At 38.8% G+C, this 20,367-nt stretch overlaps 1 protein-coding gene across 3 annotated transcripts in view; it reads right to left on the bottom strand.

Moving 5' to 3' along the window:
- The window catches only part of LOC116463621 (retinal dehydrogenase 2), a 125,523-nt gene that overhangs the window by 59,195 nt on the left and 45,961 nt on the right, over positions 1 to 20,367 (bottom strand). For all 3 annotated transcript variants that reach the window (XM_058434767.1, XM_032146799.2, XM_058434768.1), the window contains exons 2-4: positions 4,238 to 4,342; positions 3,919 to 4,059; positions 725 to 854 (exon numbers count right to left, since the gene is read on the bottom strand). In XM_058434767.1, the coding sequence (XP_058290750.1) occupies positions 725 to 854; positions 3,919 to 4,059; positions 4,238 to 4,342 (376 nt within the window). The remainder of the gene's footprint in view (positions 1 to 724; positions 855 to 3,918; positions 4,060 to 4,237; positions 4,343 to 20,367) is intronic.

Below are 20,367 nucleotides of genomic sequence, written 5' to 3' on the forward strand. Positions count from 1 at the left end.
CCTCTTCACTGACTGCTTTAGTTGCTTTAGTCTTGGATACTTTCCCTCTCATTTAAAGGGCTACAGCACAGACAGGTAAAGCACACAACTTAGCACCCAATTATAACACTCCTATAGGGGCCTTTAAGTTTTCTGTATTGTTGGTTCTGTCATGTAACCTGAATCTTAACAATAAAAAGGGGTTAGGATTAGTGTTGTTTTTATAGATTATGAAAGTAATTCATGGCCGTTTGAGAAATATAGAAAGTAGAGAAAAGTATAAAAAAGAAACTGAAAATCAGCCATAATCTTACCACTCAGAGACAACTGTTAACGCTTAGAATATTCCCTTCCAAAGAGTAGATCTTATGTTTCAGGAGGGCAAGGAGCAAGTCTTAACCTTGTTGAAATTTTCCATGACTTCCCTCCACCCAGTAATGCCCCTTCATACCTACCCCAGCACCTAATCTAGCACAATGCTGACCACTTACCAGCTGACAAATACATACCTGTTCCTTAGATGAATGATGAATTAAGTGGCATGCCCCTATACTTATATGTAGACTATAGAAAATGGGATGTTGTCAGAGTCAGTGACATAATTTGGTTGGTTCTTCACTCAGTTCTAACTGCTGTAAGTGTGCTCATATCTGTATTCTGTGTGACTACTGTTTGTGTTTGGTGGCCAAAGTGCATTTCTGGTGGTCTCACGTTTTCCTTTTCGACATACTCAGATTTCACATACCTACAGGAATGGTCATCCCATGAATTTTATCAGCCCAGCCTGCATAATATCGAAGGGTTTTGATGACGCCCTGCAAATCCACATAAAAAGCTTGCAGGAATGGTTTGCCACCATTTAGGGATTCCATGGTCTGTTGGAAGAGAAATGGAGAGATATTAAGTCCCCAGAACTTTCCAGCAATACACTAATTTCTAGAGCAGAAGAAAAAAGGAAGAGAGAGAATACAAATGCAAATGGAGTTGCATACCTGGTCAACTTTGAATTCTCAAATAAAAAGATTTCTAGTACCGTCAGTTTGGTTTAGTCCTAGTAAAAATCACAATGAGTATATATGTGCATGTTCCTGTGCTTCCAGTAACCACTATCCAAATACATTAACACAATATTTCTTTAACTAATGATAAAGAAATGTTCTGCTTGTCAAAACAGCTTCCGTTATATTAATGATCAGAGCTCATTGGGGATTTTTTTGGCGTCTACACCAGTAATCTGAATCCATAAAGAGGAGCAGAAACATGGGCTCTTTATGCAACTGATGAGAATAGAAAGTTTTCTCCACAGCTGCCAAGACCCCTGCTGAGAAACGGAATATCCACGGTGCACAGCAAGTTTATTTATTACCACCAAATAAACAAGATCTCCTCTAGGGAAGCCCAGATGTTAACAACTTAAAGGCTGGTCTTTTGTAAACATTTACATTAACAACCATTACCTATTAAGAGTGAAATATCTGCTCCATTTAATAAAAATAGCAATATTGAACTGCTTTACATTATAAACATTATTATTTTAACGACATCTTCCTGAACTGGCTAAGTCTGTAACAAAAACAACGAACATGCTGAAATGAGAAGAGTATTTTGACTTGAGAAATATTAAAGGTGTTACAAGTTCAACAAATGAAATAAACAAACATGTTTGTAATTTTCTTTTTTTCCTACAAGTCTATTTTGTAAGACATACTGGTGTGAAAATTATTTGATCTCTGACAAAGCTAAAATTAAAATATTCTCCAATCAATGAGGTGAAAATACTATGACTTCCAGTGTAATTTATCTACTTAGTATGTGTATAAAATGAAACTTATTTAAAAATATGTTACTTATCACTGTATATTGGCTCACCCTTAAAAAAGGAATCAAACTATTTCCTAGTACTTTTTAGAACATGTGTATGTTTACAAGATAGGCATTACATTCTCTATACAGCTAGCAAAGCACCAAAATCTGCACAGCTTAGAGTGAATAGTGTCAATAACCAGAATTTGGGCTGCCTAAATGGTCTCTGTGAGCTGCTGACACCAGTCAAATCCACTGAGAATTGCCAGCTCTAGGTCTATTTTCAACTGTGTTTACTTTGGATGCAGTATTAACTTCAGTTTTCCAGTCAGGAGCTCCCCTTTCTTCCACAGGTTACCTCTTACTAAAACTCACTTTTCTCATAGCTTGAGAGTGTTTAAAAGCAGGAATCTCATTTAGGTGTGGTAGGAAAAGAGATTTGATCAGTGAGACACAGAGAAGAAAAGGAAAGGCATTTGAGTTTTATTATATGAAAATATAACTGGAGAAATTAATTAATCATCTTCTAGTACAGTGTTAATACAATGCTATAGATATCATATTTCTTTAGCTCAATTAAACAGTCATTTATCGACAACCTATGTGCCCTCATTTACCATTTATGTGCTAAGAACCATGCTAGGATTACCAAAAAAAGGTAAAATACAAGTTTAATTCTCAAGAAAATGATAATCCAGTGAAGAGACAAGTAATGTGTCCCAAAAAACTTGGTTTTGCATGATATTGGTATGTTAGCCAGAAAAATGGTGATGAGACTCAAATAAGCTTGAGAAGCATTTAGTAGGCTTTTCCTGAGCCTTTAATATGCCCAGTGTCTTGTGAATCTGCAAGAAGGAATTTCTTTACCATGAAACACCTTTTTCAGTATGTATAAACACCTCATTGGAAGAGTATTCCCTAGAGTGGCAGATTAGAAAATGTTTTTATATACACATAAATGTTATATATAGCTAGAATCCCAAACCATTTCCATAAAGGAATCATTTTGTTCCCATACTATGAACAGATTCCTGAGGCGGATGGTAGAAGGGAAGAACTATGGTAGGAGGGACACTGAGAAAGAGAAAAAATGCTTCCTTCCCCAGAAGCAAGCCCAATAGTGACCTATTTTCCCCAAGTAGGGGGAAGGATATAGTACTCATGGCTTGAATGCCCTGACTGAACAAGGAAACCCTAAATATTCATTGATCCCAGGTGGAGATCCCAAGTGTATAGTGCATACATTCCTAAATGGTTCCAGTTTCCAAAAAGTTTATATTCTCTAAGGAATTGACTTTTATTTTAAAAACAGCAGCAACAACAAAACCCATTAGGGCAGGAGAAGTTCCTTATGTGAGGAAAATAATTGTTTTAGTGAAAGAAAGTTGCTATCTCCTGCTGTCTCTCCTTTCTACTGGCTCACAGAATGACAGGACAAATGGAGCAGAAGTGTATGAGAGGTCCATACCATCCCCTCTGGCTCAGAAGGATTCTCTTTACTCAAGAGAGGTTAACTCTGGGGAGGTAAAAACTTGTTCTATTTCATTCTCATAAGAATCATTTGATACTGGTTTTCTGCAAGCAGCATGGTGACTCTCTTGTTGCTTGACTGTTTTTAATTTGTCATGGGGAGGGGAAGTTTTAGAAAGGAAGGTCCTTACCAGTCGTGGAAAGCTCCAGTTTTCAAAATTCAGTGAGAAAAGATATTCAGCTGATCCTCCACTTCTCCTTCTCCATCTGATCCCCAAATCCAAACATGTCTAATTTTTCATATGCATTACCTATTCCTTTGCTTTTTCCCCAGGTCTGCTTCAAAGTATCCTTTTAGGAGCTCAAGACCAGCCTGACTAACATAGTGAAACCCCATCTCTACTAAAAATACAAAAATTAGCCGGGCGTGGTGGCATGCGCCTGTAATCCCAGCTACTCAGGAGGCTGAGGCAGGAGAATCGCTTGAACCTGGGAGGCAGAGGTTGCAGTGAGCTGAAATTGTGCCACTGCACTCCAGCCTGGGCGACAGAGCTAGACTCTGTCTCAAAAAATAAATAAATAAAAATAAAATAAAGCCGAGGAATGTAAATTTCAGCAGAATGGCAAACGTGGTGTAAAGACTTAATGTTTTCTTAGGTTACTTACTGCAAGAACTGCCCTGTCCCGTTCCACCAAGTCTGCAAGCTTATCCAACAGACGTCCTCTTTCTGAAGCATCCATCCTTCTCCACACTGAACCAAGAGAGAAAGCCAGGCGGGCTGCCTGCACTGCTTTGTCTACATCTGCCTGTTAGAGAGGAAGAGGCACAAATGAAGAAAAACACTCCAAATAAAGGAAGAACCATCTGCTGTCATGAAAAAAGTGAAGCATGAGCATGTAGTGGTGTACTGAGAACATACGTTTACTGCTCTGCTGTTTGAAGGCAGTTATTTCATAGGGAATCTTTTATCTACAAAAGACATACCTTGTCTGCTTCTTGAACTTCACACGCCTGTTCTCCTGTGGCTGGATTATAGACAGGGAACACTCTCCCACTCTCTGAGTTCTGCCACTCGTTGTTTATAAAGATCTAAGGGAGTAGATAACAGAATGGGATCTGTGACACAGGTGATAAGCAGCCAGTCAATGGCCAAGTGTTATGGAACTACTATGGTAATAACACTTGTTATATAATAAAAGTATAGAATTTGAAGTGTTTTAAGAGACGCTTCTAGACTCAACGCCAATTTAGGAATTTCCTCTGTATTTTTGCTTTAACGTCATCCGAAGGCTAACTACAGTTCTTACCTTTCATGAACCTGTCAACTAACTAAAGATACAAATAAGGATAGAGTGTCTCACATACATACAATCTATGTATGTGATTGTATGTCGCTAAGGCAAGAGTTATCGATAGCCCAAGCTCTGGCCAGTATCCATGAGGGTTAAATAGTAGATTAAACTTACAGTCATCAAGCCTTAGATCCTACTTTCTCTGCCACAGGCCTAAGTGACTTCCCAAGGAAACCTGAATGGTGCTGCAATAAGCATTCACCTAATTTATAGTCAGGTCCTGAACAATGACTCTAACCAAACTAAATAGTTAGTTAAACAAGTTATATGTGTAAATCCAAGTTAGATTTATTTCCCTTTGCTGAATAGGCTATATCGCAGAGCCAAAAATGATGGGGATGGGGAGTTGGCAAGTGGGGCATAACTTTCAAATGATCACCCCAGGATTTCTTAAAAGGCTTGGTTTCCCTATGTATGAAATTGAGATTAAAATGGCAAAGAGACTAAAGATTGGGGAAATTATTCAAGTCAATTTCTCATAAGATTTGTAATAAATGAGTTAAAGGACAAGGGAAAAGATAAGGCAAGAAAAATTTTAAATTGTTATTGAGTGAGACACCTAAACTAATATTTTTAGGCCATGTAATCTTAGAGGACATACAAAGATGTTTTACTCTACAAAATTTACAGCACCACAGTGAAATTTTTGAACTTATGAACCAGTCAGTCATCCAATTTAGGACAAACACAATGATAAATTATTTATTGCCTGCCATTTAAAAAATAATCAGACATGAGGCTTAATAAATATAAATCTACACTTGGTAAATATCAAATTCTAGAAAATGTCCCAAAGCTTTCCTTTTACATTTTTTCCTTGATTTGATAAAAACTATGAGCCCATGTAGAAGGAGGCACAGATTAAACTAGAACTTTCTTTTCCCAAAGGATTTTTAAGATAAAGGAAAAGACCTTAAATTTGAAGAGCACTTAACACAGCTGTATTGATACAAACAAAATGACCTTGTAATTGTACATTTTACAGTTTATAATACACAGTTCATAAACATGTGTAACAAAATTTACCCAATAAATACTCAGATAACTTCTAGTCACAGGAAAGACAAAGATGGTTAAGAGAGTTCCATCCCTCCAGAGTCTGACAGTCTCTAGTAGTTTATTTAGTACTTACAATAACCCTGCAAAGCAGGGTTTTATCTCTATTAAACATGAGAAAATTGACAGGCAGGGAGCTTGAGTCCAAAGAAGCAGGTTCTTGTTGTGGCTGACTCAACAATGTATTCTTTCCAATACACATAATTTCCAGGATTAGTCAGCCCAAAGAAACAGAATTAGTTAATGTCCAAGCCTGAGCTAGTTAGAATTCTTGAATTATTGGTCTGGTTCTCTTTTCATTTACTCTATTTAATAAATTTGCTCACAGCTGATAGCTCATTACATTTTCATGCTCCTTTGAACACAGTATAAAGTCCAGGTAACAAAAGGAGAAAATTAAAAAGTTAGTTTCATTAAGGATCTACTTCTGGGGTATTATCAGGTTTAGGGAAAAAGTGGTCTTACCAATGTCCCTATCCTTTTATTCACTATGTGACTGAATCAAACTTTTTAACCTTTGCGGTATCACCAAGGCCCACTGATCCTAGTTTTTTGTTTGTTTGTTTGTTTGTTTGTTTTTTAAGACAGAGCCTTGCTCTGTCACCCAGGCTAGAGTGCAGTGGCACTCAATCTCTGCTCACTGCAACCTCTGCCGCCCAGGTTCAAGTGATTCTGCTGCCTCAGCCTCCCAAGTAGCAGGGATTACAGGCACCCGCCACCACGCCCAGCTAATTTTTGTATTTTTAGTAGAGACGGGGTTTCACCTTGTTGGCCAGGCTGGTCATGAACTCCTGACCTCAGGTGATCCCCTGCCTCCCAAAGTTCTGGGATTACAGGTGTGAGCCACTGCACCCAGCCCCCAAGTTCAGTTTTTAGGTTTCTCTGTGCAGCAGTTTTAATTATTTGTAAAGACTGGTATTTCATGACTTTTGTTTCTTACAGGTTTTCCAAAAATAAAAAGGAAAAAATACTTAGTTTTAGTAAGTTAAACTCATTTTCTTAATCACTTAGTCTATTGATCATTTTATAACTCTAAGATGCACTATAGGATCTAAGATACATTATGATATTTTAGTGATCTTATATTTCCTATATTTTAAAGTATTTTGCTATTTCATCATGCTAGGAATTACTTCATCATCACTCATCAATTATTTCTAATTGTGCTAAAAAAACTAAAATAATAAGGAAACAAAGAGAATTACAAAATTGCCTAGAAATGAATGTCACCATTATATCATCCTTCAGTTTTCTAACTGTGTTGTCTAATACATCATCTTTCAAAAAGTTATAAAAGAAGTCTAGAGATGCCATCTTTGCCATATTCTTTTCAGCTTCCATTGAACATAGTTAAGAATTTGGAATTCTTAATTTTCTTCCCATAATGGGATAAAGAATAAAATTAAGAGAAAGATATTTCACAATAATTAGATGAGTGAGAAAATGAAGGCAGAGACAGAGAACTTGAGATTCTAATGATGAGGTAAAACTGACCACAGAAGCAAAATCTTGGGCTATGAGTCCTTCAGATAAATTCTGTCAGAACTGACAATCAGAGTAAACAATATATTTACAAAGACAAAAAGGAAACATGATATTCTAACCCATTAATTATTTAATAGGAAGGACTTCATCATTTAATATTTTGCAACAAGAACCTGGACCATCCTGCTTTGGTAAAAGGACATATGACAATTATTTCATCTTTTATAGTATTTATTGGTAAAAATTTACTTGATATTCATAAATGGACAAATGCTGAAGGTAGGTATATACGTAAAGGTGACTGGAAAGACAGACATTATATAGAAATTTTAAAAGTTCATTGGGTTGCTCAATCTGATTGACATTTATAAAAGCAAAAGTGAAAATATTTTTGTAATTGTGAAACAAAAACACGGCCACCTTCTTTTCTACAAAATCATGAACCCTCAAATTTTTCCATAGAATTACACTGTGATAATAATTCATATCCAGGAAGAACCAGAGATAATGATTAGTTATAACCTACTAGAGATCCGTTTAAAATCTGGAGCCAGTATTTACCAGATGATAATGTTCTAGGTTCATATACGACAGCTCATGACCAGTTATTTGCAATCAAAGGCATTGCCAATTTCAGGTTACATTACCTCCAAAATCAAGAAAATATGAAATAAAAATGTGGTTTGCTATGTTTAAATTCTTATTTTGCTGTTTTTTACCATCTCTTTATTCTTACTTCTGTAAATTATTCATAAAAATAAAAATAAAATGAATACATTGAAACCAGATGGTAAATGTCATGGCTATTTTTCCTGGTGTGCCAAAATTAAAATTTTAATTTTACTACATTGTTATTTTTGTAGACCTAGTCTTATAAAATGACACTTAAAAAATTATATGGACAACTTTGTTGGTACATGGAATAACAAATATCTTCATGGTCAACACTTGAATGTTTGCAGCTCTCTAGGCAATATCAAAAGTTTTGAATCCTGTCCACAGCATTATTCCCTGACCAGGGAGGGCTCCTTGGAGAAATGGTATATTTCAGAACTGTAGGAGGGAAAGTACAAGATGAGCCTGGAACATTGTGGTGCCTGAAATCAAGTAAATAGTTAAAAATTGATAGGAACATAATAAAAAGATACAGAGGTCATCATGAAGAGGCTACCAATGGACAATACTGGAATAATTTAAACAAATAATAAATAATGCTAGTAATAGATTATGACCCACAGAATGAAAAAGACATCCAAAAGTTCATAATGATAGACATTTTTAAATGAATAAATAAATGTGGGATAAGGAGGAGCTCTTCTTCACCGTAGAATTCCAACTACTAGATGTAAAGAAATGATGGGATTAGATGATTATTATTTGTAAAATACCATAGTAATAACTGCTTCAGGTAAAAACCATCACTAGATAGTAAAATTGGTGGGCAAATATGCAATGAAAAATGTATGATGGATATTCATGTAGTTTCAAAATATCTCCCCTCAAGATGCTTATTAATTACAAAAGAAAAAATAGTAACTTTATGTTGGAGAAACTTGGCAGACACCACCTGAATCAAATGATTAAAGGTGATGTCACCAGCAATGGGACAAATTGATATCATGTGCAGCTGATATGATAATGCTGAGAAAGACACAAGATCAGTTCTGTGGTAATCTTACTCAAAAGGCATAACCTAAATTCAAACATGAGGATACAACAGGCAAATCCAAACTAAAGCATATTCTACAAAATAATTGTCCCATACTTAAAGTGCCAAGGTCATGAGAGGCTAGTAAAATTAGAAAACTGTTCCAAACTAAAGGTCACTAATAAGACATAAAAATTAAATGCATCATGTAACCATGGATTCTCTGCTGGGCCAGGAGAAAAAATACATATTATTGGGACAATTGGTGAAATTTGAATAAGATTTTTAGGTTAGATGATAATATTTTATCAATGTTAATTTCCTGATTTTTATAATTTTTATAACTGTAAGATCATTTGGGGAATCTGCATGAAGTGTATACAGAAATTTTTGCACTATTTTTGAACTTTATTTTTGTAAATCTGAAATTATTTCAAAATGGAAAGCAAAAAAAAAAAGTTTAAAAGTCAGTGTCATCTTTCAGTGCCTACCTTTCTTTTTTTTATTATTATACTTTAAGTTTTAGGGTACATGTGCACAACGTGCAGGTTTGTTACATATGTATATATGTGCCATGTTGGTGTGCTGCACCCATTAACTCATCATTTAGCATTAGGTATATCTCCTCATGCTATCCCTCCCCCCTCCCCGCACCCCACAACAGTCCCTGGAGTGTGATGTTCCCCTTCGTGTGTCCATGTGTTCTCATTGTTCAATCCCCACCTATGAGTGAGAACATGTGGTGTTTCGTTTTTTGTCCTTGCGATAGTTTACTGAGAATGATGGTTTCCAGTTTCATCCATGTCCCTACAAAGGACATGAACTCATCATTTTTTATGGCTGCACAGTATTCCATGGTGTATGTGTGCCACATTTTCTTAATCCAGTCTATCATTCTTGGACATTTGGGTTGGTTCCAAGTCTTTGCTATTGTGAATAGTGCCGCAATAAACACACATGTGCATGTGTCTTTATAGCAGCATGATTTATAATCCTTTGGGTATATACCCAGTAATGGGATGGCTGGGTCAAATGGTATTTCTAGTTCTAGATCCCTGAGGAATCGCCACATTGACTTCCACAATGGTTGAACTAGTTTACAGTCCCACCAACAGTGCAAAAGTGTTCCTATTTCTCCACATCCTCTCCAGCACCTGTTGTTTCCTGATTTTTTAATGATTGCCATTCTAACTGGTGTGAGATGGTATCACATTGTGGTTTTGATTTGCATTTCTCTGATGGCCAGTGATGATGAGCATTTTTTCATGTGTCTCATGGCTGCATAAATGTCTTCTTTTGAGAAGTGTCTGTTCATGTCCTTTGCCCACTTTTTGATGGGGTTGTTTTTTTCTTGTAAATTTGTTTGAGTTCATTGTAGATTCTGGATATTAGCCCTTTGTCAGATGAGTAGGTTGTGAAAATTTTCTCCCATTTTGTAGGTTGTCTGTTCACTCTGATGGTAGTTTCTTTTGCTGTACAGAAGCTCTTTAATTTAATTAGATCCCATTTGTCAATTTTGGCTTTTGTTGCCATTGCTTTTGGTGTTTTAGACATGAAGTCCTTGCCCATGCCTATGTCCTGAATGGTAATACCTAGGTTTTCTTCTAGAGTTTTTATGGTTTTAGGTCTAACATGTAAGTCTTTAATCCATTTTGAATTAATTTTTTGTATAAGGTGTAAGGAAGGGATCCAGTTTCAGCTTTCTACATATGACTAGCCAGTTTTCCCAGCACCATTTATTAAATAGGGAATCCTTTCCCCATTGCTTGTTTTTGTCAGGTTTGTCAAAGATCAGATAGTTGTAGATATGTGGTGTTATTTCCGAGGGCTCTGTTCTGTTCCATGGATCAATATCTCTGTTTTGGTACCAGTACCATGCTGTTTTGGTTACTGTAGCCTTGTAGTATAGTTTGAAGTCAGGTAGTGTGATGCCTCCAGCTTTGTTCTTTTGGCTTAGGATTGACTTGGTGATGCAGGCTCTTTTTTGTTCCATATGAACTTTAAAGTAGTTTTTTCCAATTCTGTGAAGAAAGTCTTTGGTAGCTTGATGGGGATGGCATTGAATCTATAAATTACCTTGGGCAGAATGGCCATTTTCACGATATTGATTCTTCCAACCCATGAGCATGGAACATTCTTCCATTTGTTTGTATCCTCTTTTATTTCATTGAGCAGTGGTTTGTAGTTCTCCTTGAAGAGGTCCTTCACATCCCTTGTAAGTTGGATTCCTAGGTATTTTATTCTCTTTGAAGCAAATGTGAATGGGAGTTCACTCATAATTTGGCTCTCTGTTATTGGTGTGTAAGAATGCTTGTGGTTTTTGCACATTGATTTTGTATCCTGAGACTTTGCTGAAGTTGCTTATCAGCTTAAGGAGATTTTCGGCTGAGATAATGGGGTTTTCTAGATATACAATCATGTCATCTGCAAACAGGAACAATTTGACTTCCTCTTTTCCTAATTGAATACTCTTTATTTCCCTCTCCTGCCTAATTGTCCTGGCCAGAACTTCCAACATTATGTTGAATAGGAGTGGTGAGAGAGGGCATCCCTGTCCTGTGCCCGTTTTCAAAGGGAATGCTCCCAGTTTTTGCCCATTCAGTATGATATTGGCTGTGGGTTTGTCATAACTCTTACTATTTCGAGATACGTCTCATCAATACCTAATTTATTGAGAGTTTTTAGCATGAAGCGTTGTTGAATTTTGTCAAAGGCCTTTTCTGCATCTATTGAGATAATCATGTGGTTTTTGTCTTTGGTTCTGTTTATATGCTGGATTACATTTATTGATTTGTGTATGTTGAACCAGCCTTGCATCCCAGGGATGAAGCCCACTTGATCATGGTGGATAAGCTTTTTGATGTGCTGTTGGATTCGGTTTGCCAGTATTTTATTGAGGATTTTTGCATCAATGTTCATCAAGGATATTGGTCTAAAATTCTCTTTTTTGGTTGTGTCTCTGCCCAGCTTTGGTATCAGGATGATGCTGGCCTCATAAAATGACTTAGGGAGGATTCCCTCTTTTTCTATTGATTGGAATAGTTTCAGAAGGGATGGTACCAGTTCCTCCTTGTACCTCTGGTAGAATTTGGCTGTGAATCCATCTGGTTGGTCCTGGACTCTTTTTGGTTGGTAAGCTATTGATTATTGCCACAATTTCAGAGCCTGTTATTGGTCTATTCAGAGATTCAACTTCTTCCTGGTTTAGTCTTGGGAGGGTGTATGTGTTGAGGAATTTATCCATTTCTTCTAGATTTTCTAGTTTATTTGCATAGAGGTATTTGCAGTATTCTCTGACGGTAGTTTGTATCTCTGCGGGATCAGTAGTAATATCCTCTTTATCATTTTTTATTGCATCTATTTGATTCTTCTCTCTTTTCTTCTTTATGAGTCTTGCTAGCAGTCTATCAATTTTGTTGATCTTTTCCAAAAACCAGCTCCTGGATTCATTAATTTTTTGAAAGATTTTTTGTGTCTCTATTTCCTTCAGTTCTGCTCTGATTTTAGTTATTTCTTGCCTTCTGCTAGCTTTTGAATGTGTTTGCTCTTGCTTTTCTAGTTCTTTTAATTGTGATGTTAGGGTGTCAATTTTGGATCTTTCCTGCTTTCTCTTGTGGGCATTTAGTGTTATAAGTTTCCCTCTACACACTGCTTTGAATGTGTCCCAGAGATTCTGGTATGTTGTGTCTTGGTTCTCATTGGTTTCAGAGAACATCTTTATTTCTGCCTTCATTTCGTTATGTACCCAGTAGTCATTCAGGAGCAGGTTGTTCAGTTTCCATGTAGTTGAGCGGTTTTTAGTGAGTTTCTTAATCCTGAGTTCTAGTTTGATTGCACTGTGGTCTGAGAGACAGTTTGTTGTAATTTCTGTTCTTTTACATTTTCTGAGGAGAGCTTTACTTCCAACTATGTGGTCAATTTTGGAATAGGTGTGGTGTGGTGCTGAAAAAAATGTATATTCTGTAGATTTGGGGTGGAGAGTTCTGTAGATGTCTATTAGGTCTGCTTGGTGCAGAGCTGAGTTCAATTCCTGGGTATCCTTGTTAACTTTCTGTCTCGTTGATCTGCCTAATGTTGACAGTGGGGTGTTAAAGTCTCCCATTATTATTGTGTGGGAGTCTAAGTCTCTTTGTAGGTCACTCAGGACTTGCTTTATGAATCTGGGTGCTCCTGTATTGGGTGCATATATATTTAGGATAGTTAGCTCTTCTTGTTGAATTGATCCCTTTACCATTATGCAATGGCCTTCTTTGTCTCTTTTGTTCTTTGTTGGTTTAAAGTCTGTTTTATCAGAGACTAGGATTGCAACCCCTGCCTTTTTTTGTTTTCCATTTGCTTGGTAGATCTTCCTCCATCCTTTTATTTTGAGCCTATGTGTGTCTCTGCATGTGAGATGGGTTTCCTGAATACAGCACACTGATGGGTCTTGACTCTTTATCCAATTTGCCAGTCTGTGTCTTTTAATTGGAGCATTTAGTCCATTTACATTTAAAGTTAATATTGTTATGTGTGAATCTGATCCTGTCATTATAATGTTAGCTGGTTATTTTGCTCGTTAGTTGATGCAGTTTCTTCCTAGCCTCGATGGTCTTTACAATTTGGCATGATTTTCCAGTGGCTGGTACCTGTTGTTCCTTTCCATGTTTAGTGCCTCCTTCAGGAGCTCTTTTAGGGCAGGCATGGTGGTGACAAAATCTCTCAGCATTTGCTTGTCTGTAAAAGATTTTATTTCTCCTTCACTTATAAAGCTTAGTTTGGCTGGATATGAAATTCTGGGTTGAAAATTCTTTTCTTTAAGAATGTTGAATATTGGCCCCCACTCTCTTCTGGCTTGTAGAGTTTCTGCTGAGAGATCAGCTGTTAGTCTGATGGGCTTCCCTTTGTGGGTAACCCGACCTTTCTCTCTGGCTGCCCTTAACATTTTTTCCTTCACTTCAACTTTGGTGAATCTGACAATTATGTGTCTTGGAGTTGCTCTTTCTCAAGGAGTATCTTTGTGGCGTTCTCTGTATTTCCTGAATCTGAATGTTGGCCTGCCTTGCTAGACTGGGGAAGTTCTCCTGGATGATATCCTACAGAGTGTTTTCCAACTTGGTTCAATTCTCCCTGTCACTTTCAGGTACACCAATTGGATATAGATTTGGTCTTTTCACATAGTCCCATATTTCTTGGAGGCTTTGTTTCTTTTTATTCTTTTTTCTCTAAACTTCTCTTCTCGCTTCATTTCATTCATTTCATCTTCCATCACTGAAACCCTTTCTTCCAGTTGATTGCATCGGCTACTGAGGCTTCTGCATTCGTCATGTAGCTTTCATGCCTTGGTTTTCAGCTCCATCAGGTCCTTTAAGGACTTCTCTACATTGGTTATTCTAGTTAGCCATTCGTCTAATTTTTTTTCAAAGCTTTTAACTTCTTTGCCATTGGTTCAAATTTCCTCCTGTAGCTCCGAGTAATTTGATTGTCTGAAGCCTTCTTCTCTCAACTTGTCAAAGTCATTCTCCATCCAGCTTTGTTCCGTTGCTGGTGAGGAGCTGCGTTCCTTTGGAGGAGGAGAGGTGCTCTGATTTTTAGAGTTTCCAGTTTTTCTGCTGTTTTTTTCCCATCTTTGTGGTTTTATCTACCTTTGGTCTTTGATGATGGTGACGTACAGATGGGTTTTTGGTATGGATGTCCTTTCTGTTTGTTAGTTTTCCTTCTACCAGACAGGACCCTCAGCTGCAGCTCTGTTGGAGTTTGCTAGAGGTCCATTCCAGACTCTGTTTGTCTGGGTGTCAGCAGCGGTGGCTGCAGAACAGCGGATTTTTGTGAACCACAAATGCTGCTGCCTGATCATTCCTCTGGAAGTTTTGTCTCAGAGGAGTACCCAGCTGTGTGAGGTGTCAGTCTGCCCCTACTTGGGGGTGCCTCCCAGTTAGGCTGCTCGGGGGTCAGGGACCCACTTGAGGAGGCAGTCTGCCCGTTCTCAGATCTCCAGCTGGGTGCTGGGAGAACCACTACTCTCTTCAAAGCTGTCAGACAGGGACATTCAAGTCTGCAGAGGTTACTGCCATCTTTTTGTCTGTGCTCCCCCCACCCCCCACCCGCCTTGAGCTGTGGTGGGCTCCACCCAGTTCGAGCTTCCCTGCTGCTTTGTTTACCTAAGCAAGCCTGGGCAATGGTGGGCACCCCTCCCCCAGCCTGGCTGCTGCCTTGCAGTTTGATCTCAGACTGCTGTGCTAGCAATCAGCGAGACTCTGTGAGCATAGGACCCTCCGAGCCAGGGGCAGGATATAATCTCCTGGTGTGCCATTTTTTAAGCCTGTCGGAAAAGCGCAGTATTACGGTGGGAGTGACCCAATTTTCCAGGTGCCGTCTGTCACCCCTGTCTTTGACTAGGAAAGGGAACTCCCTGACCCCTTGTGCTTCCCGAGTGAGGCAATGCCTCACCCTGCTTCGGCTCGTGCACAGTGCGCTGCACCCGCTGTCCTGCGCCCACTGTCTGGCACTCCCTAGTGAGATGAACCCGGAACCTCAGTAGGAAATGCAGAAATCACCCATCTTCTGTGTCGCTCACGCTGGAAGCTGTAGACCGGAGCTGTTCCTATTCGTCCATCTTCTGGTGCCTACCCTTCATATTTTAAATGCCCCAAACAAATTTGTTAAATGAAGAAATGAGGATTCAACATCTTCACAAAAGTTTCTTTAAATGTGACTTTGTGGAAAATAAAATAAGCCACTCAAGCTCTGTCTTAAAATATGGCCCAATGATGCCAAATCATTTTAACTTAAAGCCATGCTAATGTCAGTATAAGAAACCAGAATATTTTGCTTTGTAGTTTACTGAATTTCAGAATTAGTATGAGGAAAAATGTGGGCTTTACTATAGAGGTCTTTGAAAGTAGAAAATATATCTGACCCTAAGTTACTTGACTGTTGCTCAGTTTCTTCATTTGGAAAATATACAAATACTGACTTATTAAAATCATGTAATTCTGTGATGCTGTAACCGAAGGTAAAAAGAACAGATGGTCCATAGAAGAAGGCATCTATCTAATCTAGGTTTCTCAGAGGTTGGAGGGATTAGTTCATATACCTAACCTTCTTTCCATTGTGGTTGTGAAGAACTAACTGGCCACTGACATATTATAGGTTGTTGTTGGCATTAAAAAGACAGAATGGTGGGCACTTAGCTAACATTAACCAGAATGGAATGTCTTCTGAGAGAGGACATGAATCACTTTCTTTATTATTATTATTTTTTAAATGTTATTTAAGTTCTGGGATACACGTGCAGGACATGCAGGTTTGTTACACAGGTAAATATGTGCCACGGTGGTTTGCTGCACCTACCATCACATCACATAGCTTTAAGCCCCACATGCATTAGCTTTTTTATCCTGATGCTCTCCCTCCACCCGCCCCCTCCAACAGGCCCCACCATGTGTTATTCCCTTCCTTGAATCCATGTGTTCTCATTGTGCAGCTCCCACTTATAAGTGAGAACATGTGGTGTTTGGTTTTCTGTTCCTGTGTTAGTTTGCTGAGGATAATGGCTTCCAGCTCCATCCATGTACCTGTAAAGGATATGGTCTCATTCCTTTGTATGGCTGCATAGTATTCCACGATGTGTATGTACCACATTTTCTTTATCCATTGATGGGTATTTGGGTTGATTCCACATCTTTGCTATTGTGAATAGTGCTGCAATGAGCATATGTGTGCATGTATCTTTATAATAGAATGATTTATATTCCTTTGGGTGTATACCCAGTAATGGGATTGCCAGGTCAAATGGTATTGACATGAATCACTTTCTAACATCTTTCCTGATATGGTCACAAATACAGTACCTCCCACACCAAGAACAAATCTGAAACACACTGAAGAATGAGGAGAATATGTGAGGAACAAAATTTTCTTATATTCAATAGATGCAGTAAAAATATATGTAATATAAATGCAAGTTAAGATCTACCATATTAAAATATACCATGAACACATCATTCAAGCACTGGAACATTATTAGTATTACTGAAGCTACCTGTGTGTTTCTTCCTAATCCCATCCTCCAGCTTGACCCACCCTGCAACTAGAGGTAACCACTAACCTGTATTTTTAATTTACTTATTCTTAGATATTTTCTTTCTTTTTCTTGCCCAAATGTAGTATTTATTTGATGCAGGTTTCTGTATGTGTTTATTGTATCAATTTTGTGAAATGCATTAAGATCATCTTGATTGTTATTAACGTTTTATGTTTGTACTATGATCACTGAGAAAGCCATGCTGAAATTTCCCACCTTGGTGGTGGATTTATCAGCATATTCCTTAACTCTAAATTTCTACCTTTATAATTTTCAGGGTATTTTACTAGTGAATATAAGTTTATAACCATTAGATCTCTCTGGTAAACCATTTATCAATATGAAGTGATGCTCTTTATTACTAATAAAGCCTCCTATTTTAGAGCCTATTTTGTTTAATATTAGTATAGCTACCCAAGCCTTTCTCCAGTATTTGTCTCATTTATCTTTTCCTATCTTTCTGCTCTCAACTATATCTTTATTATTTTGATGTGTCTCTGTAAGTGATATATCGTTAGATTTAATATGAAAATCTGCATTTTAACTAGTGAGTTTAATACATTTCTATTAACTTTTTGAGTTGGGGAGGGTTCACTAGAAGCATTTTATATGACTGACTCCTCCACTTAGAAAAACCAGAACAGTATATAGACAGTCACACTTCAAATACATTATCCAAGAGAACACTCGAATTCAACAAAGAAGGGACAGGAAGCACCAAAAGTAGGAAAAGAGGTTGCCTCTTGCATCCTCCCTGACTGGGATCAGCTGGGAGCCAGGAGTGATTTCCCAAAGTGGGAAATGGGTGAGCGGGAGACTTCCAGCAGTCAACATCCCCACCATGGAACTGTGCAATCCTGGCCACTTGAAAAGCCCTCAATCCTCCCAAGCCCTGAAACTAACACAGGGAGCTGCCAGGAGACCATGAGATGGAACTGCTTCTAGGAGAGAACTCAACACTGGGCCCCACATCCTTTCTGAGACCTAAGCAGCTACAGCAAGGCATTTCCAAACCTAGCCTTTGACAAACTGCATGCTGTCCTGAGGCCCAGGAGTTCCAGGACTGAGGCATCAAGGAAACTCAGGCTATTACTGCTGGGACAGCAGGGCAAGCTGGGAGTGCTCCTGCAGCCAAGGCTTAGAAGTCAGTGAGACATGAGCTGAAGCACCCAGTGCTGGTAGGCATGTGTTTCTGAGATCTAAGATGGAGACACAAGTTGCTGCTGGAATTGGTGGTGAGCTGGGCAGGGGTTGCTGCAGCTGGTGCAGGGGGATGAGTTAGGTGCAGGCTACCGCCACCAGGGCAGGGGATCAAGCCTCACTAAAACTGTGGCATGAAAGAGGCACAATTCCCCACCTGCCAGTCCAGGCTGTGGCCACTGATGATGGCCACATCCTCTCCAGTGGCAGAGCCGCAATGCAGCTGCTACTGCCCCTCACTCAAGCACTTTGCCTAGGGCCTAAGAATTGCCCTGCCCCTGCCCATCACAGCTGCTGCCTCCTCTCACCACTATGGGGGCTGAACAAAAGCCTATCTGGCCTCGCTTTGTTCCCCATTCCCAAGACAGAGCACATAGATTGAGGTCCTGGAGACTGCCCAACCCAATCTACCACCTTGGATACCTGAACATTCCTCACAGGGTACTGAGATTGGGCCCAACTTCCCAGCCACTACCACATAAGCTGAAATCTACCTGCAAGTGCTACCTCGGGCCTGGAGACTTGCCTGTCCAGCCCATCACAGCCACTCCCAATATCTATGCACACTACTCAGGATGCAGAGGATCATCCTACTACTGCTACTGCCATTGCCATGCCATACAAGCTGCCTAGAGACCCGAGAACACATCCAACCACCTGGTCCACTGCTGTCACTACCTCCAGGTGGGAAAGCCACCTGAAGGCCAAGAATCAGCCTGCTCCAACACAGGTGCCAGGGTATTCCACACTGGGGCACAAAGACAGGCACACTCAACCCACCACTGCAACCACTGGGGCCTAAAGACTGGCCTACCTGGCATCCCAGTCCTCAGCACAACTTCACCACAGCCTCTGCTAATAACCACAGTATAACTTACCAAGGAAATCACAGATATCACTGATGTTGTTTACTGCCAAAGAAATCATATAGAGACTACACCATTGCATCCACCCAGAATCAAAGCCAAAATGCCCCATCCAACCAACACCATAGATACACCTTCAGAAAAAAGTCCTCCCCTATGAAAGTAAACTCAAAAATAGGAAGAACCAACTGTTATACCAGATGTACAGATATCAACATAAGGACAGAGAAAACATGAAAAAGCAAAGAAATATGACACCTCCAAAGGAACACAATACTCCATCAACAGGTCTTAATCAGAAAATCTTAAAATCCCAGATAAAGAATTCAAAATATTGACTTTGAAGAATCTTAGTGAGATACAAGTGAATTCTGAACATAAAAAATCAGAAAAATAATTCAGGAAATAAATGAGAAACTTACCGAAGAGATAAATTTTTTTTAAAGAACCAAATAGAAATCCGGAACAGAATAATTCATTGAAGGGAACAAAATGCATTTAAAATCTTAGAATCAGGCAAAATAAAGAATTTCTAAACTTCAAGGCAGGTCTTTTGAAATAATCCAGTAAAACAAAATAAAGAACAGAGAATTTAAAGAATATAAGCAAAGCCTTTGTGACACTTGGGACAATTTTAAAGTAACCAAATTTACAAATTATTAGTATAACCAAGAAAGAAGAAACAAAGATGAAAACTTGCCAAGTCTAGCAACATTTAACACACTCAGATTCAGGATGCTTAATGATTCTCAGGCAGATACAATATGAAAAGGTTTTCTACATGGCATATTGTAATCAGACTGTCTAAAGTCAATGATAAAGAGAAAATCCTAAAAACAGCAACAGAAAAGCATCTAGTCACCTATAAAGGAAAATCCACCAAACTAACAGCAGATTTCTCAGCAGAAACCTTAGAGGCCAGAAGACAATGAGATGGTATATTCAAAGTGCTGGGGTGGGGGCAGATGAAAATGAACTGCCAACCCAGAATACTATTTCTAGCAAAATTATCCTTCACAAATGAAGGTGAAATAGACTGATTCCCAGATAAGCAAAGACTGAAGGAATTCATTACCACAGGACTGACCCTACAAGAAATGCTCAAAATAGGGCTGGGCAGGGTGGCACATGCTTGTAATCCCAGCATTTTGGGAGGCCGAGGTGGGCGGAGCACCTGAGATCCAGAGCTCAAGACTAGCCTGACCAAATCATGGAGAAACCTCATCTCTACTAAAAATACAAAATTAGCCAGGCGTGGTGGCACATGCCTGTAATCCCAGCTACTGGGAAGGCTGAGGCAGGAGAATCGCTTGAACCCAGGAGGTGGAGGTTGCAGTGAGCTGAGACTGCACCATTGCACTCCAGCCTGGGAAACAAGAGCAAAATTCCATCTCAAAAAATAATGCTCAAAATATGAACTTTGAAATATGAAAGTATAAAACTCA

Source organism: Hylobates moloch, unplaced genomic scaffold (genome assembly GCF_009828535.3).
Source record: "Hylobates moloch isolate HMO894 unplaced genomic scaffold, HMol_V3 SCAFFOLD_45, whole genome shotgun sequence".
NCBI lineage: Eukaryota > Metazoa > Chordata > Mammalia > Primates > Hylobatidae > Hylobates > Hylobates moloch.